Source organism: Alligator mississippiensis, chromosome 3, assembly GCF_030867095.1.
Source record: "Alligator mississippiensis isolate rAllMis1 chromosome 3, rAllMis1, whole genome shotgun sequence".
Taxonomy (NCBI): Eukaryota; Metazoa; Chordata; order Crocodylia; family Alligatoridae; genus Alligator; species Alligator mississippiensis.
The window spans coordinates 250,438,931-250,463,170 of NC_081826.1; the positions used below are offsets into that span (position 1 = coordinate 250,438,931).

The following is a 24,240-nucleotide window of genomic DNA, read 5'->3' on the forward strand; positions in this document are numbered from 1 at the left end:
AACACATATTGCTTTTTATTATACATTTTAAAAATATAAATGATTACAATAGATTATAGTAAATCTAGGGTTTTATATAGATTATTATTATTTCACAATTTTGAGACAGAAAATATCTTTAAATTCAAGAAAGCTGATTTTTTAAATAATCTCTTGATATCCCTGGTAATTGGCATAGTTACTGATAATCTTAGGCTATGGATAGAGATGCATGATAAGCATTCCAAATTCCACTCCAGTTTGGAGCACTTCACATTTAGAGCATTTCAAGCCATGAACAGATGTACAGCACTCCACAGTGCCTTGCCCCCACCATCTACCAGTGTTTTAAAATCACTGCAGTGGCATGTACAAGCATGCTCTCCAGCTAGAGGGTATGACAAGGGGGTGCACACAGGGAGTGGGGGAAAAGGTAAGAGTGGGGAGCTATCAATGAACTCTCTTTTGTGCACTCTGCTTCAGGTCTCCCAGACTACCTCCTTTCCCGCAGCTGGTCTGGGAGACCAAATGTTAACAGGCACACAGAAATTAATGCTCTCCAGCCCCCAATCCTTGCATATCTGTATGTTCTCCCATTTCCAGCAGGGATGGGGAGTATGTGGGAGCATGGATCCTGTAGTTGCTGGGTTCTGGCAGGGGAGTACTCCAGAAGACCAGAGCTAAAGGTGAAGAGGCACACAGCAATTCTGGCTTTCCAGCCCTGACTACAGCTGAACACACAGGAGAGCACCTATTGACTGTATTCTCTTTTCTTCCGGAAGAGGGGGAGTGGGAGGGAGAATGGAGGTCTGTGGGTTGCTAAAGGACCAAGATACCCACTGTTGCACTCAGAGTGAAAAGACATACAGGAAGTTCTTCAAAATTAAATGCTTCCAAAATACTCACTATTTTCTTCAGGTTTATTTTTTGGAGTGCTTCAGCATTTCAAAAGGTGTGAGCATTTGTCCACTGGCCCTTTGAAGTACTTCAAATGGTACTTCTGTGCAGGGTCTTACTGTCAAGTTCATCTAATAGTCTGGATAGTCCATGATTCACTCTGAATTGAAGCCAAGTTATTCTAACCAAGTCAAATAGTCAGGCGATTAAAGCGACAAACTAGTGGCTACTTAAGTCAGGGGTGAGCATGCCTGTTGAGCAGGTCTGCTTTGCCTGTTAAAACCCATCTGTATTTTTCATGCTCTAAATAAATTGCCTTTACCTGGTGGACTCCCATGCCCTGCTGCAGCTGTAGCAATAGCAAAAGCAGAAGCAGGAGAAACAGAGCAGTGGCTGTTATCAGCAGTCTGTACTGTAAAGAGAACAGACAAATAAATGTCAACAGCATGAATTTGGTTTTATTTTTTTTCAAAACATTTCAAAGCTTATACTTTACCATTCGTTTAACTCTTATAGTAACAACAAACACTCAAGGACTTCATGCAAGTATTCGTACTTAGTGTATATTTTATACAGACAAGGGATTCTGTATTAGAAAGCAAAAAAAGTTAGAATTAAATTTCTGGCTTGATTTTATCCCCAAATCACATTAATAAATGTTCCAGTTTAGAAAACTATGATGGCGTCACAGTGAATAATAAGGATTGACTGAACAAAAGATGAAAATGATGGTAAAACTACTCAAAAATAAATCATGCAAATCATTTTTAATGCTCAGCTTAAGCTAAAAAAGTTATATTAAGGTTAACCAAACTATGGGACTACTTACATGGGTAACTTCTTATAAACTGGGACCCATAATGTTCAGGATTCAATACAGGTACATTTTGAACAAGATTTCAGACTTTCCCCTGGTTGTTACATAAAATTAGCAGAGCTTTGCAAAACTTACTGATTTTGCTGTGTAGGGAATTCTGCAAATCATTCTTCCAACTTCTACCAGTATGATTTTGCTTTGCATTTCCTGATTTTTTAACCTAAACTCCTTCATACATACTCATCAGAGCCAAGAATAAAGACTTTGGTTGATTTAAAATTACCCAAAAATATTTCTATAATATATTAGTGGTTATTTAGGAAGGTTGCATTTGTGTTACTTTAAAACAACAAGAAATAAATGGTTTGAAATCTGGATTTAATGAGGGGGTCATCTTTAAAACATTTACAGGACATGGTTAATGGTTCTCTTAGCAATTTGAAGGAACCATCAGAGAACTATTTAGCAATATCCACCTCTCACTTTTTTCTTTTCAATTAAGCAATTTTCTTAAATGCTAATGAATAAACTAACACCATATCTGTAAACATACACTGCCACACATGAAGAAATATACTTTATTCCTTTGACAGTAAGGGATGCTGTGCATCTCATGATTACATCTGGTACCTAAAATGTACCCCAGAGTAGCTCACAAAACCTATTAAGGTCTTTTAAAAATAAGATGGAGTCAATATTAATCATGAAATAAGGTACACCCTGTTCTGCATAGTGTAGATCATTTCAGAATATTCCAGCTCCCAATATGCTTTTCATTCTTTTGTTATTAGTATCATCATTATCTACAGTAGTGATATTAATATTCTGATGGCTTTTTATATCTGAAGAATAAGCAGAAACACAAAACTAAAGACATTATTTAGACAATAATTCTTTTTTAATATCTTATAAAAGCTACAGAAACAAAATTGAGCCTCTTTCTTACCCCCTGGTTGCCAGTAGCGTAGATGTCGTGGAGTTGAGGGAGATCTACATGGGGATAGCTCAGGTGTTTCCACTGCTGAGGTGCTTTCAGGAATGGTTCTGTCCACTGACACAGACTCCAGAACTGCTGCTTTAAAACAGCAATGGATGTTAGTACAGAGGTGATTTATTTTCCATAATTTGTTGCCCATTTGAAGTGCAAACATTTTTTTTAAAGTCTAGAAATCTAGGGAGCAGTACAATAAATGGCTTTAAGAAATGAAGCTATTTACTTCTTATTTTCAATAAAATAGGCTCTTTTTTAAAGCTGAGTTTATGATGAGTAGGTCATTTCTGAAAGATAAATGGTTTATGAGGTACATAGAAGAAGCTGGTATCACAGCCTCACTCAGTTTAGGGACAGAACAGAAAATATCAAGGTTATGGATAAATTAGTGTAAGCATATACTATTATAATCACAATAAAATGCATGACAGGCTCATACTGCCCCCTTTGAAGTTAACAAATATTTAGTGGCAGGACGATCATTAACTAGTATGTTATGCTGGTACATTTTACTATATTAAATTAATTCCAACAAACCCCATTTAATAGCTGTGAACATTAAAATACATTCTCTTTATATTTTGTCTAATGCTATTATATATTGCTTATGCTGTCAAGGAGAAAGGGATTTGGTGGTAGGGGTCTGCTACAGACCCCCACACCAAGGGGAAGAAATAGATGCGGGGCTCCTGAGGCAACTCTCGGAGACCATAAAAGCTAAAGAGGCGGTAGTCATGGGGGACCTAAACTACCCGGACATCTGCTGGGAGACGCAGACAGCAAGGTCCCATCGCTCACGCAGGTTTCTAACCTGTGTACAGGACCTCCACCTGACACAGGAGGTACATGATCCCACTAGGGGGAATGCCATACTGGATCTGGTATTGGCAACGGGGGATGACATGGTAGGGGACCTCCAGATCGGTAGCCATTTGGGAGACAGTGATCACCTAATAATAGAATTCAACATAAGACGTCGAGTGGGTAAGGTAACTAGTAGGGTGAAAGTGCTAGACTTTAGGAAAGCTGATCTCAATGAACTCAGGCGATTAGTCAAGGACGCACTGCAGAGTAGGAGTTTTGAAGGGATGGGAGCCCAAGAAGGGTGGCTGTGCCTTAAGGAAACAATCCTTCGGGCACAAAGCAAGACGATCCCCGAGCGAGGCAAAAGAGGGAAAGGGGCCAGGAGGCTTCCATGGCTGACCAGAGAAATCCAGGGCAGCCTAAGGGCCAAAAGGGGAGCACATAAAAAGTGGAAACAAGGTGAGATCACTAAAGATGAATATACCTCCTCTGCTCGTGCTTGTAGGGAGGCAGTTAGACGGGCCAAAGCTACCATGGAGCTGAGGATGGCATCCCAAGTAAAAGACAACAAGAAATTGTTTTTTAGATATATAGGGAGTAAAAGGAAGGCCCAGGGAGGAATAGGACCCCTGCTAAATGGGCAGAAACAATTGGTGACAGACAGGGGGGACAAGGCTGAACTCCTCAACGAGTTCTTTGCCTCAGTGTTCCTAAGCGAGGGGCACGACAAGTCTCTCACTGGGGTTGTAGAGAGGCAGCAGCAAGGTGCCAGACTTCCATGCGTAGACCCTGAGATGGTGCAGAGTCACTTGGAAGAACTGGATGCCTTTAAGTCGGCAGGCCCGGATGAGCTCCATCCGAGGGTGCTGAAGGCACTGGCCGACATCATTGCAGAGCCACTGGCGGGAATATTCAAATGCTCGTGGCGCACAGGCCAAGTCCCAGAGGACTGGAAAAGGGCTAACATGGTCCCCATTTTCAAAAAGGGGAGGAAGGAGGACCCGGGCAACTATAGGCCAGTCAGTCTCACCTCCATCCTTGGTAAAGTCTTTGAAAAAATTATCAAGGCTCACATTTGTGAGAGCCCAGCAGGGCAAATTATGCTGAAGGGAAACCAGCACGGGTTCGTGGCAGGCAGATCATGCCTGACCAATCTAGTCTCCTTCTATGACCAGGTTACGAAATGCCTGGACACAGGAGGAGGGGTGGATGTCGTATACTTAGACTTCAGGAAGGCCTTCGATACGATATCCCACCCCATACTGGTGAACAAGTTAAGAGGCTGTGACATGGATGACTACACAGTCCGGTGGGTGGCGAATTGGCTAGAGGGCCGCACCCAGAGAGTCGTGGTGGATGGATCGGTCTCGACCTGGAAGGGTGTGGGCAGTGGGGGTCCCGCAGAGCTCGGTCCTTGGACCGATACTCTTTAATGTCTTCATCAGTGACTTGGACGAGGGAGTGAAATGTACTCTGTCCAAGTTTGCAGATGACACAAAGCTATGGGGAGATGTGGACACGCCGGAGGGCAGGGAACAGCTGCAGGCAGACCTGGATAGGTTGGACAAGTGGGCAGAAAACAACAGGATGCAGTTCAACAAGGAGAAATGCAAAGTGCTGCACCTAGGGAGGAAAAATGTCCAGCACACCTACAGCCTAGGGAATGACCTGCTGGGTGGCACAGAGGTGGAAAGGGATCTTGGAGTCCTAGTGGACTCCAAGATGAACATGAGCCGGCAGTGTGACGAAGCCATCAAAAAAGCCAATGGCACTTTATCGTGCATCAGCAGATGCATGACAAATAGGTCCAAGGAGGTGATACTTCCCCTCTATTGGGTGCTGGTCAGACCGCAGTTGGAGTACTGTGTGCAATTCTGGGCGCCACACTTCAAGAAGGATGCGGATAACCTGGAGAGGGTCCAGAGAAGGGCAACTCGTATGGTCATGGGCCTGCAGACCAAGCCCTACGAGGAGAGACTAGAGAAACTGGACCTTTTCAGCCTCCGCAAGAGAAGGTTGAGAGGCAACCTTGTGGCTGCCTATAAGTTCATCATGGGGGCACAGAAGGGAATTGGTGAGTATTTATTCACCAAGGCGCCCCCAGGGGTTACAAGAAACAATGGCCACAAGCTAGCAGAGAGCAGATTTAGATTGGACATTAGGAAGAACTTCTTCACAGTTCGAGTGGCCAAGGTCTGGAACGGGCTCCCAAGGGAGGTGGTGCTCTTCCCTACCCTGGGGATCTTCAGGAGGAGGTTAGATGAGCATCTAGCTGGGGTCATCTAGACCCAGCACTCTTTCCTGTTTATGCAGGGGGTCGGACTCGATGATCTATTGAGGTCCCTTCCGACCCTAACATCTATGAATCTATGAATATTCTGAAAGCTGTCAGAACTACTTATTAAATAAAACTCAGAAACATTATCCTACAGATGGAGGTAAAGAACAGAAGCCATAGACAGGGGTTACATCTGTAGCCCTTGTAGTGCTACAAAAAGCAAGCACTGAAAAATGGATGAAGGGACTACAGTCTGTTACCTCTTTCAAGGAGGAACTTCTTGGTACTGCTACATTTTGTAGTGCAATGTGTAATATCTGTAGAGTTACATGTAGTGCTACAGGGGTCTCTAGGATGCTCAACCTTTTTAAATAAATTTACCCCCAGCGGCCAGATGTGGAGTTGGGGGAGGAGGGGGGAACAGCATCCATGTGCAAGCTCCCCCCTGCCCTGTCCAACCAGCCAGGCGGTGCCTGTGAGGCCCGCAGAGGGGTGCCACTTCCCTCGCCCTGCCCCAGCCCTGCTCCTGGGAGGCAGTGGTATGGGGTGGTGGGTGGCAGCGCTCTGTCCCCGCCTGCCCATGCATACCCACTAGGGCCTTCCCAAGTACCCCTGCTCTAGCTTCTCACAGCCCTCTGCCTACCTTCTGCCCCTCCAAGGGGGAAGGAGGGTAGGAGGGAGAGTTGCTGGCTCCCTGATAGCTTGTCCTGCTGCAAACTGTCAGAGAACGCTGCTGGGATCCTGTTACAGCCACTGCTTCAAAAACCCACTACAAGAGCTACCAGCTGATCACTGACAACCTGTCTCTTTCCTCTACAAGGGAGAGGTCAGGCTGTCAGTGACCAGGCTCTCCTGGGGGAGGAGGTTCCAAGACGCATCCCCTTTTCGCCTCTTGGTTGGAAAGCACAGAGCTCTACATTTTTAGAGTTTTACAAATGCCCCCTCCAGACATTACATTTGTCCCCAGATATATACAAGTGTCCTGAAACAAATGGTAACATACCAGACATTAAAGGAATTTATCCCAGGATAAAAATGACCGATCCACCACAAAAACTGTCTGGCCAGGTAGAGAAACCCCTACAGCCCCCTAGTACTCTGCTCTCCCTATTGATACTCTCTGTTCTCCCTGATGGCTGTTCACTCTATATAGTTCACCAATGTGACCAGTTCCCAGGCTACCCACACTTTAATTAAAGGTCCTGGCACATGCACAGGTTGGGAGCCAAGCACACCACTGGCCAGTGTGCTGGGGTCCTGAGCACAGACATGCTGGTAAAGCTTGTAACATGCCTGCAGCCCCAGAGTGCAGACTGGCTGATGGTCTGGCTCTCAGCTGCAGGCATTCCTGGTAAAGGTCCCAGAGTGTCTCCTTCACAGGAGTCAGGTTGCCAGTCAGTGATGATCCTGACCCCTGAGCTGCAAGTATGGGGTACTTTACAGGGTGAGAGGTCTCTCTGCAAGCAATAAAAGGGGCTAAGGGAGGAGGCTTGTGCCTAGGAACTTTAAAGGGCTCCTGGGCAGCCCAAAACCGGCTGCAGGTGGTTTCTGGGCTACTGACTCACTGATAGGTTCCCAGGAGGATGGGAGAGCCCTGTTACCCCTGGCAGGATAGCATGCTTTTGTGGGACTCCACCCAGGGGGCTTGGAACATGTGGCTACTCACAGCACTTTATTTTTAGCAGTGCAAGAAACTATGGAGCACTAAAGACAATCTGGAAAGCACCTGGAGACAATCTTTATAGAACTACAAATGAACTCCTGTCCATAACCTGAGAAAACAAGTAGGCTACTTCACAGGCATCAATGAAAAAACTGCAGCAAAATTCACAAATAAATAACACAATACAAACCAACAAGTGCTAAATTCTCACTTTGAAAATAGCTTCATCATGATTTTGCAGCACCTCAGAATAAGCAGTGGAACACAAATGTGTTATGGATACTTTAAATAAAAGGATCCATGTGTCATGTAAAGAAGAGAGAGTCCTTTTTAAGCCATTCCATGCAATAATAAAAAATAGCTAATATAAATGAAGCAGAGCAGGTTTAAGGAGTAGTTTTGTTAAGAAGAATTCTAAATGAACAGCCGTAATTATAAGTTGGCAGAATGGCTTATCCAAATGAGGGTGGATGTGTGGGGAGCAAATTTATCAATTATAATTTACATTAAATTTGAAAAAGTGCACCTCCTGCAATAAGAATACTTAAATACAAGTTTTAAAATGACAGTATCAACAGCAGCTTGCAGAAATACAGAAAAAAACATTTGGAAATTCAAGGAATTCCCTTTTAGATGAAATATGGGCCACACTCAAGAAAAGGAGGTAACCTGCCAAAACAAAACCAAAATCATGGAAATTGTACAGCCATAGTGGACACAGATAAAGCCTATTTCTTTATTTGATATTTGGCAGAAGATGAGTAACAAAGCTAACTGACACTAGGTAACTAGTGATTACCTGTTATTAAAAATAAGTTGGTACATTAAGGAAATAATAAGTAGCACATTGTGTGCCCACTGCTACCCATTCCTTCACAGGGGCAGGATTTTCCATAGTCCATTCCCCTTCCTTTAAACTGCTATGATAAAATAATACTCATCCTGGTGAACAGGGCTCAACATAGCCTCCAAAATCTATTAGGAAGCCATGCCCATAGGGAGTGGGGATCATTGCAAAGCAGCAGTATAATGTGAGGCTCTATTTCCAGTATTTCATAGTTGGTAGGGTTGGAAGGGACCTAAGCAGACCATCTAGTCTGACCCTCTGCCATGGGCAGGAAAGGATGCTGGAGTCAAATGACCCCAGCTAGGTGGCTGTCTAGCCTCCTTCTGAAGACCCCCAGGGTAGGGGCAAGCACCACTTCCCTTGGAAGTTGGTTCCAGCTCCTAGCCACCCTGACAGTGAAGTAGTGCCTCTTGATATCTAGTCTGAATCTACTCTCAGTCAACTTATGGCCATTGTTCCTTGTTACCCCCGGTAGTGCTTGGGGGAACAGGGACTCTCCCATTGTCTGCTGGTCCCCCTTGGCAAGTTTATAGGCGGCCACCAGATCCCCTCTCAGCCTTCTTTTGCGGAGGCTGAACAGGTTCAGGTCCCTTAGCCTCTCCTCGTAGGGCCTGCCCTGCTGCCACCTAATCATGAGAGTGGCCATCCTCTGGACCCTCTCGATGCTGCTGTCCACATCCCTTCTGAAGTGCAGCGCTCAGAACTGGATGCAGTAGTCCAACTGTGGCCTGACCAATGTTGCATAGAGGGGGAGGATCACCTCCTTGGACCTGCTTGAGATGCATCTGTGGATGCGTGACAAGGTGCGGTTGGCCTTCCTGATCGCGTCCCCACATTGGCGGCCCATGTTCATCTTGGAATCACTAGTGATTCCAAGATCCTTTTCTGCCTCTGTGCTGAGGAGAAGGGAGTTCCCCAGTCTATAGGTATGCCGCTGGTTCTTCCTCCCCAGGTGCAACACCTTGCAGTTGTCCGTATTGAAACCCATCCTATTCTCATCCACCCACCTCTGTAACCTGTCAAGATCTAGTTGTAGCCTCTCTTCTAGCGTGCTCACTTCTCCCCACATCTTAGTGTCATCTGCGAACTTGAACAAGATGCTTTTCACTCCCTCGTCCAAATCGCCAGTGGAGATATTGAACAGTGCAGGCCCGAGGACCAAGCCCTGGGGAACCCCACTGCCCACATCCCTCCAGGTTGAAAATGACCTGTCCACCAACACTCTTTGGGCGTGGCCCTCCAGCCAATTTGTGACCCACCTGACTGTGTAGGCATCGACACCACAGATGCCTAATTTTTTAACGAGGATGGGGTGAGAGGTGGTGTCGAAGGCCTTCCTAAAGTCCAGGAAGACTACATCCACCGCAACACCTGCGTCCAAGGCTTTTGTGACCTGGTCATAGAAGGCCACCAGGTTGGTCTGACAGGACCTGCCTCTAATGAACCTGTGTTGATTGCCCCTAAGCATAAACTCCCCTGCTGGCCCCTCGCAGATGTGCTCCTGTATAATTTTCTCCAAGAGCTTCCCCAGGACTGAGATAAGACTAACGGGCCTATAGTTTCCTGAGTCCTCTTTCCTCCCTTTTTTGAAAACGGGGGCCACATTGGCTCTTTTCCTGTCGTCACGCACCTGACCAGAGTACGAGTGCTCGTAAAGCTGTGCCAGGGGGTCCTACAATGACCTCTGCCAGTTCCCTAAGCACTCTGGGGTGAAGATCGTCAGGATCTGCTGATTTAAACACATCTAGTCCCTCCAGAAGTTCACTGACTAGGTCCTCTCTGACCCTGGGCCTGGCTGCGCCTCCCCTGGGTCCATCTGGAATCCCAGTGGGGGGGATGTCCCTGTGTTATTTATGCTGTTCGTAAAGCACAAATGCTCTGGAAAATTGTAAAACAAATCTGGAATTCCTCTGTAACATCTTTTTGTGCTGTTATAGGTCCAGCCCTGTTTGGTAAGCAAAGAGGCAGCAAACAGGGCAAGCAGTTTGCAGAAAGTTTGCTGAGAGCAACAGGAGAAAGCAGAAGAGGAAAAGGCACCAATGGCACTTGTACACGTAATGGGGATTTAATCCCCAAGGTTTTATTCTATACCCCCTAAATTGAAATGCCAGGGCATAGAATAAAACCTTAAGGACTAAAACGTTTAAATTTTTCCATCACATTATGGCAAAGGACCCAATCTCTTTTTTTTTTTTTTTTTTTGTCAGAGCTGGTGAGCTTCCAGCAGGCGGGCTCAGGGAATGGTTGGATTGGGCCAGGCACTGCCTCCAAACTAGAGCAGTACCCAGCCTGCTAGCAGCCTGTCCAGGCAGCCTCAGGGGATGCCGCCACCATGGAGAGAAGGACAGGGGACCCCCGCAGTTCAGGGGCCGCTTGGCCTGCTGGCAGTTCACCCCCCAGCCATGGCAAAGGTGGGCAGGATCCACAAAAAAAAAAAAAAAAAAAGAAAAAAAAAGGATTGGGCCCCTGGCTACTTGTGTCTTCAGCAGGCTCCTGGGGCCAGCAGGACTCCTGGGGCTGCCTGGAAATGTGCTTGCTTGTTCCTGAGGCAGCGCAGAAAGGTGGCAGGAGGGTGGCTGACTTTGCTGGCAGCTGAAGAAGGCAGTAGGGATGGCGGACAGGGCACTAGAAGCCTTGGCAGGCTGCTAGCTGACCGGCTGCTGCCCCAGCTTGGATTCACCCAATCCAACACTTCCCCAAGCCTGCCTGGGCTTCCAGCACCCCATGCACCATCCCCAAAACCTTCTCCAGTTGCCAGCAAACTCAGCTTGCTCCTGGAGCAGTGCAGGAGGATGGCAGGAGGGTGGCTGAGTGTCCTGGTAGCCAGAGAAAGTGGCGGGGACAGTGTATGGAGTGTTGGAAGCCCAAGCAGGTTTGGGGAAGCTAGCGCTAATAATGCAAACTCATCTAAAACCCTCCAAACTGCTGCACATTTACTGTGTGATGCCATTAAGCCACACAAATAACATTTTCGTCATGTGTACGTTGTGACGACTGTTGTGTACAAGCACCCCTATGTGGGGAGGGCTGCCTATACCTTTGCCTTGCTGAGTGTTTGTTTGATGGGCTGTATGTTTTGGGAGTGTGCTCTGAGAAGCTGGGAGAGTTGCTAAGCTGAGTGATTGCTACCTGTACCTGACAAAAGCCCTACTGAAGGGGCAGAGCCAGTCTAGGACCAGCAGGTATAAGAGGAGACTCCCTGAGCAACCAGGGAGCAAGTGAACAGGGGCAGTAAACAGGGGAAGCAGTTTGCAGGCAGTTCACAAATCAGTTTGCACACCCCCCCCCCCCCCCATAAGAAGGGAGCCTTTAAGCTTGGTGTGAAAAAGCAGGGGAAAAAAGAATTTTCCAGGGTCCAAGGAGCAGTAAACAGGCCAGCTTCCAGGCAAGTTTGCTATAGAAGGTGTTCTTGGAAGAAAGGCAGTAAGAGAGAGGAGGCAGATTAAGAGACCCAGGGAAATGGCTGGAGGACGTCGCAATTCCAGAGCCACTGCCACTGCCTCTGCTTGCTCCTATGAGGTTTCTGTCCAGGCAGGACCCCTCACCATCGAGGCTTGCACCCAAGTCCAGGTTTGGCACTGTGGGAACTGTGGCTGGCAGGTTCCTTCTGGTGACGGCCAGGTGGGGGAGTGCCTGCAATGTGAGTGGTGGTGTCTCTCAGGGAACAGACAAGATAGCTACAGGAGGAGGTGGTGAGGCTCCGAAGTGTTGTCTGCCATGAGGAGTTCATCAATTCGATACTGGAGGAAACCTCCGGGACTGTGGAGGAAGAACTGCCAGAGGCAGTTCTTCCCAGGAAGGTAGAAGCTGGAAGCTTGTGACCTCTGGCAGCAAGCAGAAATCTTCATCTCTATCTGCAGCAGTTTACCTGGAGAACAGATATGGAGTCCTAGCAAGAGGAGGAGGAAGAGCACATTCTGTTGATGGAGAAGGACAGGACAGGCCTCCCTAAAGTGGAAAAGATCAAGACTGCTGCCACCAAGAAGAAGCAATGGATGGTGGTGGTTGGAGCCTCCCTTCTGTAGGGGACAGAGGCATCCATTTGCCAGCCTGACCTGTTGTTTTGGGTGCTTTGCCACCTGCCCAGAGCCCAAATCCAAGATATCACGGACAGATTACTGAGACTCATCTGGCCCTCCAACTACTACTGCATGCTGCTCATCCATGTGGGCACCAATGATATTGCCAGGGGAGACCCTAAGCAGATCAAAAGTGACTACAGGGCTTTGGGTGCAAGTATGTAGGGAACTCAGGTAGTATTCTCCTCAATCCTTCCGGTCAAAGGAAAGGGGGCAGGAGTGGGTGCATCCTGCAAATCAACGCATGGCTCCACAGGTGGTGTAACCAGCAGGGCTTTGGTTTCTTTGACCACGGCATGATGTTCCAAGAAGAAGGATTGCTAGGAAGAGGTGAGATCCACCTGACGAACAGTGGGAAGAGCATTTTTGCAGACAGGCTAACTAACTTAGTGAGGAGGGCTTTAGACTAGGTTTGCCAGGGGATGGAGAACAAAGCCCTGAGGTAAGTGGGGAAGTGGGTGACCTGGAGGAAGTGCAAGTAGGAATGGGCAACCAGGGAGGCATTCTCATTCTTCCTGAGAAATTAGGGCAATTGGCTAGTTACCTCAGGTGCCTATACATGAATGAACAGAGCCTGGCAAATAAGCAGGAAGAACTGGATGTCTTTGCAAAGTCACAGAACTATGATGTGATTGGAATAACAGGGACTTGGTGGGATAGCTCACATGACTCTCTGGGTCAAGCTGCAGGGGAGTGCATGGAGGGGGCCGGGTGTGGAGAGAGAGACCTAACTGTAGGTGTTTACTACAAGCCACCAAACCAGGGGGAGGAACTTGATCTAGAGTTCACCTGAGGACAACTTCAATTATGCAGATATCTCTTGGGAGGAACACTCGGCCAAGTCGGACCGGTCGCATTCCTTCCTGACCTGCACTGAAAAGCTCTTCCTGGCTCAGTAGGTGCATGAACCAACCAGAGGTAATGCTCTCCTAAACTTGGTCCTGACCAAAGGAGACAACCTGGTGACTGACTTAAATATAGAGGGTAGCTTCGGCGGCAATGACCATGAAACCATTAACTTCACTGTCCATTGCAAGACAAATCTGATGGCAGGGTTGAAGTCTTGGACTTCAAAAATGCAAATTTCATCAAGCTCAAGTTACTAGTAGGGGAAGTGCTGCAGGACCAGAGACCACAGGTGAAAAGTGTGCATGAAGAGTGGTCGTTCCTTAAGGACACAATCCTTGTGTGGCAGAAGGCCACCACTGTTTCTCCCCAAAAATTCTGCTCTGTGACAATTTGGTTAGGATGGGACCAGCAGAGGATACACGCCTTACCCTATCTCTTTAGGTAACCTGAACTGGATACATTCCTGAGGCAGTGGGGAAACCTGCTCCCTCTGCCTACGTGACTAGCATCACATACCTGGGTGAAGGGCTTGCTCCCTGGGGAGCCAGGAACTGCCAGTCTGCCCAGCAACTAGTGATGCATTTCAAATTGGTTGGCTAACAGGCAACAGGTGCTGGCCTCCATTGGACCAGGTAAATGAGGTCATAAGTTAAGGACTGCCCAGCAGCCATGAGGAAGACTCAGAGAGAGAGAACTGAACCATCTGAAACTTGCCCTCTCTCTCAGAACTCATGATCAAGGAACTGAATGGCTCCAGAATCAAGCCCAGCCCTGGGTGGTGGCAGTGGAGCCCGTAGGCTAGTGGGTGTGCTCCAGGAAGGGGGTCAGCCAGACATGAGGCACCCCCAGGGAGGCACTAGGAGCCTGGAAGGTGGTCAGGCGCAGTGTTCTCATTGAACCTCATAAGATTTCTTTTTGGGAGGCTCAACACAGGAGTGCCCCCTACTGGCCCACCACACTCACATGGATAAGAAGCATAGGGTAGCAGTCGGTGGGCTGGATGAACTTTGGGATCCTCTTGGCTACATCCTGGATATGGACTCCCGGGAGGCAGCAGACCTCCTGGGCTAAGGGGATGGTGTGGCATATTGAGACATATATGGTATACCTTGATTTCAGCAAGGATTTTGATATAGTCTCCCATAACATTCTCCCAGGCAAGCTAAGGAGGTATGAGTTGGATGAATGGACTGTAAGGTGGATAGAAAATTGGCTGGATCATTGGGCTCAGAGAGTAATAGTCAATGGCTCAATGTCTAGTTGGTAGCCAATATCAAGTGGAGTGCCCCAGAGGTCAGTCCCGGGGCTGGTTTTGCTCAATAACTTCATCAATGACCTGAAAGATAGCACAGAGTGCACCCTCAGCAAGTTTGCAGATGACAGCAAGCTGTGGGGAGTAGTAGATATGCTGGAGGGTAGGGCTAGGATTCAGAGTGACCTAGGCAAATTGGAGGACTGGACAAAAAAGAAATCTTATGAGGTTCAATGAGAACAAATGCAAAGTCCTGCTCGTAGGATGGAACAATCCCATGCATCAGTACAGGCTGGGGGCTGACTAGCTAGGCAGCAGCTTTGAAGAAAACAACCCAGGATTACAGGGGGCAATAAGTTGAATATGAGCCAACAGTGTACCCTTGTTGCCAAGAAGGTTAATGGCATACTGGATTGCATTGGTAACAACGCTGCCAGCAGATCAAGGGAAGTGATTGTTCCCCTCTATTCTGCACTGGTGAGGCTACATTGGGAGTACCGTGTCTACTTTTGGGGACCCCATGACAGAAAGGATGTGGACAAGTTGGATAGAGTCCAGCAGAAGGCAACAAGTATGGATAGGGGGCTGGAGCACATGACTTATAAGGAGAAACTGAGGGAACTGGGCTTATTTGGTTTAGAGAAGACTGAGAGGGGATTTAATAGCATCCTTTAGCTACCTGAAGGGGGGTTCCAAAGAGGATGGAGCTAGACTGTTCTCAGTGGCAGGAGATGACAGAATAAGGAGGAATGGTCTCAAGTTGAAGCAAGGGAAGTTTAGGTTAGATATTAGGAAAAACTCTCTCACTAGGAGGGTAGTAAAACACTGGAATGGATTTCTGAGCGAGGTTGTGGAATCTCCATCCCTGGAGGTTTTTAAGACCCAGGTAGACAAAGCTTTGGCTGGGATGATATAGTTGGTGATAGTCCTGCTTTGAGCACAGGATTGGACTAGATGACCTCTGAGGTCCCTTCCAACCCTAATTTTCTATGATTCTAAGACCAACCCATACTTTACTGTTTTACTTTGCAGTGTATAATAAGAAAACATAAGACATCAATCTAGGCTAGGAAATGTGCTGTAGATAGCTCATCTGGGTGAAATTCTGCAATACCCCTGATTTCAGAGCAATTATCACCAATGTAAGAAAGAAAAAGTTAGCCAATTATATGTAATAAACAGTATATTTCTCTATTCTAAGAGTGTGTTGCAATGATAAAAATCTTCTATTAGATAATATGTTTTTATGTCCACCCTACAAAGTACAAAATTACAGCTCTAACTCAATACAGTCCCAATGGAAATTAGACAATTATGGCCTAATACAATGCCTAATTTGAATTTTGTAAAATACTCTAATTAAGTACATAGGCAGACAAGGTTCCTTGGGTGAATTTGATATCTTTTATTAGACCAACCCAAATGGTTGGAGAATAGTTATTAAGCAAGCTTTCGGGTTCAAAAACCCTTAGTCAGGCTAAGGAAGCTTCAGCAGTTGGTATGTGCTCTTCCTGGATGGAAGGAATGAATGAATTAAGTACAGTGAGATAACATTGCCTGGCCTACTGTTATTGTTTAGGTTTTATTTCTTTATATCAAAAAGAAAGTGTATCTCTTACAACATGCAAAATCAAACACACTGCAACCATTCATCTTCAACATAAAAGCCAGGTGACTTAGACCAGGACATACCATCTTCTTGCGCAGATTGCTCAGCAGAATTCCACAGGAAGCAGACTAATGGCAAAGACCTAGTATCCTATTCAGCTTCAAGAACATGGGAATTGGAGGCTCAACTTGACTGGGCATCATCCAAGAACCATTTTTATTGTGTAAGGTCCTAAGTAGATCTGAAATGTAAACCTTGCTATGCTATGCTACTCACTAATAAAATTTGTCATGACAACAGTGCCTAAGCTTGTTGTTTTATTAATGACTGCTTAATCACCTTTACCCTAGATGATAACTTGTCAGTTTAAAAGATTTCTTCTTAAACAATATGCTATGTTCCGCACTGACAACTCCTTCGCTTAAAACTCCATTAAATACATCACCGGGGAGTTTATTTAAATGATCCATTCAGCAGGGAGAACAGGTTATGCTTCAGTCAGTTTTGTTATTTTAGATCTAGATAATTTTTTTCTTATTTCTTTTTTGATTATGTCAGTTTTCTCTATTATCTTGTTAGAAAATAACAAGATACATTCTGCTTGGAATTACAATATTTCTAATGGAAATGCATAAACTGTAAGCTAGCACAGAGTTTGATATCATGGTAGTCCTAGAGTGATGTCTAACTTTATTCCAACTATACAATTGGTCCAATAAAAGATATCACCCCAAAAAGTCCATACTAGCATTCTAAACAGGCAATGAAATAAAATGATATAATTTTGCATTGTCTCATCCTATATTTATTTCAACAATTTCTTGTAAAGAGTATTAATTAATTTCTGCTTCAACTCAGGAAAGAACTCATTAGGGCTGTGCAAAACTTCGGCCGCTGTTTCGTTTTGGATTTGGACGTTTCAATGGTCGAAACACCAAATCCGAAACGAAATGCAGGTCTCTGAAACAGCTCCGAAATGAAACAGGCCATCTGAAACATTTCAGAAATTTTCTGAAACAATTCGGATGTTTCCAAAACGTTTTGGATGTTTCGGAGCTGTTTCAAGCTGTTTCGGGGGTGGGCTTGCAGGGAAACGGGGGGTGGGGGGAAGGACTGCTCTGATATTGACATCTGTAGCTGGCCAGTGACAATGATCTGTCCCTGAGGTCCCTTCCAATCCCAGTGCTCTGGGGGAGGGACAGAGAAGCAGCATAAAAGGCTGTGTTTGTGAACTGAATCTGCCATTTTGCAGCTGCGTCTGTCTCAGAAAAAGCAGCAGAGACTGAGAGCACTGCAGCATAATTTTGTAAGCTTGCAGCTTGGTAGTGCCTAGCTACCAAGTTGTACCCATTTGCCAATCCTTTCCTATTTATTTACCCTTGCCTACCGTTCCCCAAAAATCCTGTTATTTGTTCTTATTTTTCCCCCCAAATGAAAAGAAAGCAGTACTTTGCCTGGAAAGCGCTCAATATACATACATTTAATTTTATTACACACACACACACACACACACACTTGTTTCCAGCACATGAAATGTGAAGTGTGCTGGAAAAGCAGGTGCCAGGTTTTCTGGCCAGGGAAGGAGAGGGAGCAGAGGGAGAGCTGTAAGTCCCATCGCCCTGCAAACTTAGAGGCAGCCTCTTCCCTAGCCCTAGCAGGCATGAGGCTTTTTCTGGTGCTAATGGCAGCAAGGAGGTGGGACTAGTGCCTGCATCTGCACCCCCTCCAATAACACCAGCCATAATAATAACCCCCAGAACCACCAGCATGACAAGCAGCATCAGCATGTCATTGACAGTCTCCTCCACCCCCATTTCAGTTCCCAGCCTGAGCCTTCTGGTGACAGAGGAGGAGCTGGATCTGGAAGCAGGGGACTTGAGTGCCCTAGCAAAAGAAATTTGGGGGGGCTGAGGGTGAATCTGAGTTTGTGCTCTACCCCCTGCCCTTCCAAGTTCCCCTAGAGGCAGGTCTCCTTCCCCAGAAGGCACTTCGGAGGAGGTCGAGGTAGAGGTTGTAGAGACAAGTGACTCAGCTAAGTCTGCTCCTCCTTTTGTTGTGCCTCTGCCTGCTGAGGGGGATCAGGCAGGATCCGCACCTGCACCCCAGAAGCAAGGGATAGTGTGGTGTGGGATCATTTTGAGGTGGCAGATGATCCCAAGTATGCTATCAACCTGCACTGTCAATGGAAGACCAGCTGGGGCAAGGAGGAGAAACACTACAGCACCATGGGGATGCTGATTCAACTCCGCAGGCACCATCCCATTTCCCTTGCTCCTCCTCAGCCTGGCACCAGTAGGAGTGTGCCCAAAAAGAAGTCCCTCTCTCCCTACAAATCCCCTGTCCCCCCAAAGCAGAGGTTGGCCATCCTGGAACAGTAGGGCAAAGACAGGCAAAAAGCGGAGTGCATTGCAAATGCGAGCAAGATCACCCAGAGCACTGGGGAGATGCTTGCTCTGGATAGCTAGCCCTTCTCCCTAGTTGAGCGGCCAGGGTTCAGGTGGCTCATAGCGCTCATTGCCCCATCCTACCAAGTATCCACATGCAACACCTTCAGCAGGATGGTGGTGCCCTCCCTGTATGAGGCATGCAGGGAGTACTTGAGGGAGGAGCTGTGCAAGGCAGGTCCGCAGGTGGCCTTGCACTTCACCTCAAACATCTGGAGCGGGGGGGGGAGGAGATCACGCCTACTTGTCGTTCACAGGGCACTGGTGCCATCAGTCAGGCTGTTGGTGGGTTCTCCTTCAAGCCAAGGTGATAGATGAGTCCCACATGGCAACTGAGATCATGGGGACCATGAACTGCATGGTGCAGGGGTGGCTCGTTGGGCAGAGCAAGCTCACCTGTGGGTTCATGGTAACTGACAAAAGGGCCAACATGGGCAAGGCAGTCTGTGATGCCAACTTTGAGGAGGATCCACTTTCCCATGCCAGCACTCCCAGCACCAGCACGTCTCCTCCACACCAGCCACTCCCAATGTGAGCCAAGGGCACTGCTTCCCTGGTGGGGTCCACACATATCAGACCCCAGCCTCATGCAGGTAGCGCTGAGGTTTCAGTGGCTACCTATCTCACCAAGGACATGGAGCCATTAGACTGTGACCCCTTGGCCTACTGGGCAACCTGCAGCCAGATGTGGCAGGATCTGACCGTAGTTGCCCAGGAACACATGTCCTGTCCACCGACCAGTGTTCCAAGCTAGAGGGTGTTCAGCATTGCTGGGGATATTGTGACACCTCACCGCACCTCCTTGAATCCTGGTTTGGTGGAGCAGCTGGTGTTCCTCAAGGTGAATCTCCCACTGCTGGGGTTCCCCAAGCTCCACCTGCAGACAGAGTGAGTACCACCCTCCTCACTCCATCCACACCTATTTCCTTTTTTTTTTTTTATTAATCCTTTTAATGCCCGGCTCTCAGAGCTGGATACGGCACTCACTGCATCACCAGCCAGCAGAGGAAGAACATGTCCCTGATGAGCTCCCATGGCAAGATGAACTTGGAGGTATGGGCTGGGGCTATGGGGAAGGAGGAGGCCCCAGGTCCTGGGCATGACCACTAAAACTGCACCCTGCCAAGGTCGGGAGGCCTGGTGGGACTGCCAGCAGTGCGGCAGCCCCAGGAAATGCCAGGACTGAGAATCTCCCTGGTGAAAGGCGGGTAGGAGGTGCCATAACCCCCAGCCACCACACACATGCACAGTCCTGGCTTGGGAAAGCCCAGACCCCTAAGATCTTTGAGAGGCCTGAGGCTTGCTGGTTGCAGTGCAATGGTGAGCTTAGCTGCCTGGGATGCCATCTGTGAGGCATGGGCTTTCAGGTTTAAAACCTTTGTGGGGCTGAGGAAGCATCTAGTTGGTGTGTGTGTGCTCTTCCTGGATGGAAGGAATAATAAAGAAGCCAGAGGCTGGCATGCAATGCAGGCAAGAAAGCCAGTCAGTGAAAATGGAAATGGAGGTGTCAGGGGGTGAGGGACATGCTGAGGTGGAAGGTACAGGGAAGGGAAGGGGTTTGATGAAGTGCAGTTCATAGCCTCATCTGTTTAAAGCGGTTTGTAAATTCAAACAGGAACTGAACCTCGCTAACCTCATCACCAGAAACCAACTTCCTACAGCCCAAAACACACTGAATGGATCCAGGCCATGCCATGACAAGATATGCAAAACCTGCCAACAATACCTCCAGTGTGGAGAGATCTTCACAATATAATACATATCTCCATCAGGGCACTTTGATAGATTTTTCGGTGCTGGACAAGCCACAGCCAAATGTGACAAGATCTGGCCACGGTTGCCCGGGAACACCTGTCCTGTTCACCGATCAGTGTTCCGAGCAAGAGGGTGTTCAGCATTGCTGAGGATGTAGTGACATCCCACCATACCTGCTTGGATCCTGGTTTGGTGGAGCAGCTGGTGTTCCTCAAGGTGAGCCTCCCACTACTGGGGATCCCCAAGCTCCAGGTGCAGGTGGAAAATATGTGGAGACACCAAGCAACAACTGTGTACCAGAATGAACGCACACTGAAAATCTGTGTGGGACTCATCCATCACCTTGGCTTGAAGGAGAGCCCTCTGATGGCCTGATTGGTCCAACCAGTGCCCTGTGAGGGAGAAGTAGGCGTGATCTCCACCCTGGGGAAGAGGCATCTGCATCTGCTACCTGGGGAGTCACATGTCAGGTTATAGTGTGTCATAAATCCAGTGTCTATATTGAGGCCATGAGTTTCTGTATCTAGGAGGTTGATGAAGTGAAGTTCATAGGCCCATCTGTGAAAAGTGGTTTGTAAATTCCCTTTGAGGATCAGGACTGAGAGACTGGAGACAGAGTAGTTTTCTTGTGAGAAATGTGCCCCCACAAGTAGTTGGGTATTTTTCTCTTTGATAGCTTCTGGTGCGTAATTTGTGGGGGTACTGGAGATGTGTTGGCAGGTTTTGCATTCCTTGTCATGGCATGGTCTGGATCCATTCAGTGCGTTTTGGGCTGTAGAAAGTTGGCTTCTGGTGATGAGGTTAGTGAGGTTTGGTGCTTGTTTGAATTTACAAATCACTTTTCACAGACGGGCCTATGAACTTCACTTCATCAACCTCCTAGATACAGAAACTCATGGCCTCAATATAGACACTGGATTTATGACACGCTATAACCTGACATGTGACTCCCCAGGTAGCAGGTGCAGATGCCTCTTCCCCCCGCCTCTCTGTCTCTCACTCCCTGATGCCTCAATTTTCATTTTCACTGTTTCACTGACTGGCTTCCTTGCCTGCATTGCATGCCAGCTTCTGGCTTCTTTACTATTCCTTCCATCCAGGAAGAGCACACACACACACCAACTAGATGCTTCTTCAGCCTGACAAAGGGTTTTTAAACCTGGAAGCTTGCAAAGAAGAATTTTTCCAAGTATTCCATTGGTATAATAAAAGATATCAGACTGACCCTAAAAATCTTGTCTAGGTTATGTCCTTAGACCAACTCAGCTACAACCTACACCCCTAAACACACAGGATACAAATTTTGCTTTCAGAAGTTCGAGATGCAGTTTCGCAGAAACCCCTGCATGACCCTGCCTGAAACCTGGCAGGCCTCCCTCATGCCCACACGAGGGGCTATGTATGTGGCAGGACAGGTGCTACTGCTAATGAGGGCAGCCATTTAAATGCCCCACTCTCAGAGCTGGAAGCAGCAGTTTAGTTTCTCACCAGCCAGCAGGGGAAGAACATCTCCCTGCTGAGCTCCTGTGCCAGGAAGAACTTGGAGGTATAAGGACTGGGGCTATATGGGGAGGAAGAGGCTCCACATCATCCTGGGTATGACCTAAAACTGCACCCTGCCAGGGTTGGGAGGCCTGGGTGGGACTGCCAGTGGTGTGGCAGCCCCAGGAAATGCCAGGACCATGAACCTCCCTGATGCAAGACAAGTAGGAGCAAGAGGCACCTGATAACCTCCAGCCACTGCACAGTCCTGGTTGGGGAAAGCCCAGACCTGTAAGATCTTTGAGAGGCCTGAAGCTTACTGGTTGCAGTGGTGTTGTGATGGTGAGAACAGGGGCTACCATCCCTGCAGTTTTCACCCCACTGCGCCTTAACACACACAAAGTCACACATGCCATGAGTTTTGCTTGCCAACAGCCTGAGGTGCAGTTTCCCAAAAACCCCTGCACCTATCTCCTTGACACCTGGCAGGCTTTATGACATCAGCAGGGGCTAGCATCCCTACAAGTTTCATCCAAAGCAGGAAAGAAATGACAAAGTTATAGGCAGTTTTGTGATTCCCCATTATAGCCAATGGCCGAAACATCAAAACACCGTTGAAATTCCAAAACAGCTCTGAAACAGTTTTTGCCAAAACAAAATGGGACAGCAATTCAAAACACCAAAACAAATCAGTGTCCCTCCAAAACGTCAAATCCAAAATGAAACGAAACACAGCTGTTTCAGACAGCACTACAAAATGCCGAAACAAAACACTGTCCCTCCGAAACGCCGAATCTGAAACCGAAATGAAACGCAGGAGTTTCACACCACCCTAGAACTCATGCCTGTGCTTGATCTGTGCTTGTAAGAGAGTTAAGTACATGCTTAAGCCTCCTTTCTAAATTAGGATGCTTTCCTGAATTGAAATTTATTTATATCGTGCTCCCATTAGAGCAGGCTTGTCCAATATACAGCCCACGGGCCCATTTTCTGTGGCCCGTGGTACTGTGATGGGAAACAAAAGTAAACATTGTTTACTTTCGTTCCCACTCCTTGTCCCTCCCCCAGCCCCTCGTCAGCTTCCTAATGGCTGCTGAAGGGCTGGGGAAGGGACAAGGTTCCCACACACACCGCGTCAGCTTGATGTTGCTGATGTGGTGCGTGTGCGAAGAGGAGTAGCCATGTGCCACTCAGGACAGGATGAGCCCAGCTGGAGCAGCAGGGGCTCAGCTGCACTTTCCCCCTACCTGCGCTGGTCAGTCCTGAGCGGCACACGGCTCCGCCGCTGCCTCTGCTGGCTGGTGTTGACCTGGGCAGGTCTATCCCATCCGGAGCAGCACACAGCTGAAGCCGGATTCCCACATGCTGCTGGGGCCGGGAGGAGCCTGGCCAGGTTGGCACCGACCAGCAGAAGCGGCAACGGAGCCATGTGCTGCTCGGGACTGACCAGCACAGGTAGGGGGAAAATGCAGCTGAGCCCCTGCTGCTCCGGCTGGGCTCGTCCCGTCCCCAGCCCCATACGGCTCCGCCACTGCTTCTGCTGGCTGGTGCAGACCCGGCCGGGCTCCTCCCATCCCCAGCAGCTCGTGGGAAGCCGGCTTCAGCTGCATGCTGCTCCAGTTGGGATGGACCCAACCGGGTCAGCACCAGACAGGAAAAGCGGCATGCAGCTTAAGCTGGCTTCCCACATGCTACTGGGAACAGAAGGAGCCCAGCCAGGTTGGCACCGGCCAGCAGAAGCAGCGGCAGAGCCATATGCCACTCGGGATGGGATGAGCCCAGCCGGAGCGGCAGGGGCTCAGCTGCATTTTCCCCCTGCCTGCGCCTGTCAGCCCCGAGCGGCACACGGCTCCACTGCCACTTCTGCTGGCTGGTGCTAACCCGGCTGGGTTCCTCCCATCCCCAGTAGCACATGGGAAGCCAGCTTCAGCTGCGTGCTGCTCTGGATAGGACAGACCCGCCTGGGTCAGCACCAGCCAGCAGAAGTGGCAGCGGAGCCATGTGCCACTCAGGACTGACCAGTGCAGGTAGGGGGAAAGTGCAGCTAAGCCCCTGCTCCTCTGGCTGGGCTCATCCTGAGGTTCATTTCATGTTTGTAAAATGCTTGGAGAGCCCCACATAGATGCACTGCATAGAAATGCAAAATATATTTTGACTTATTTGGTTGGCACCTTGGGTTGAGATTTTCAAAGCTGAGTCAAAAGGCCAACTTCCATTAAAATGAATGGGATTTAGAGGGCTCCAAATCTTTTATGACAACTTTGTAACATGCCTATCTACCCCTTTTTGCAAATCTCAGCCATAGTTTGGAAGCTCAGCCAAAGAACATAAGAGCTTCTGAACATAAGAGTATAAAAAGTGCCATGCTTGGTCAGCCCCATGGTCCATCTAGCTCAGTATCCTGTCCCAAACAGGGGCAAAGGTGGATGCTATGGGAGAGTTTTGAACTGGTTATTTAGACCCATTTCATTGTCACTTCCTGCAACTTCATTGG

General features: G+C 47.9%; 1 protein-coding gene across 2 annotated transcripts in view; it reads right to left on the bottom strand.

The window, feature by feature from the left end:
• Window positions 1–24,240, bottom strand: part of RASGRF2 (Ras protein specific guanine nucleotide releasing factor 2) — a 272,143-nt gene that overhangs the window by 120,237 nt on the left and 127,666 nt on the right. Inside the window, exons 16-17 of one of the 2 annotated variants that reach the window (XM_019482951.2) lie at window positions 2,640–2,765; window positions 1,199–1,288 (exon numbers count right to left, since the gene is read on the bottom strand). In XM_019482951.2, the coding sequence (XP_019338496.1) occupies window positions 1,199–1,288; window positions 2,640–2,765 (216 nt within the window). Of the gene's footprint in view, window positions 1–1,198; window positions 1,289–2,639; window positions 2,769–24,240 lie in introns of both variants that reach the window. The other variant, XM_019482947.2, reaches the window with a different exon arrangement.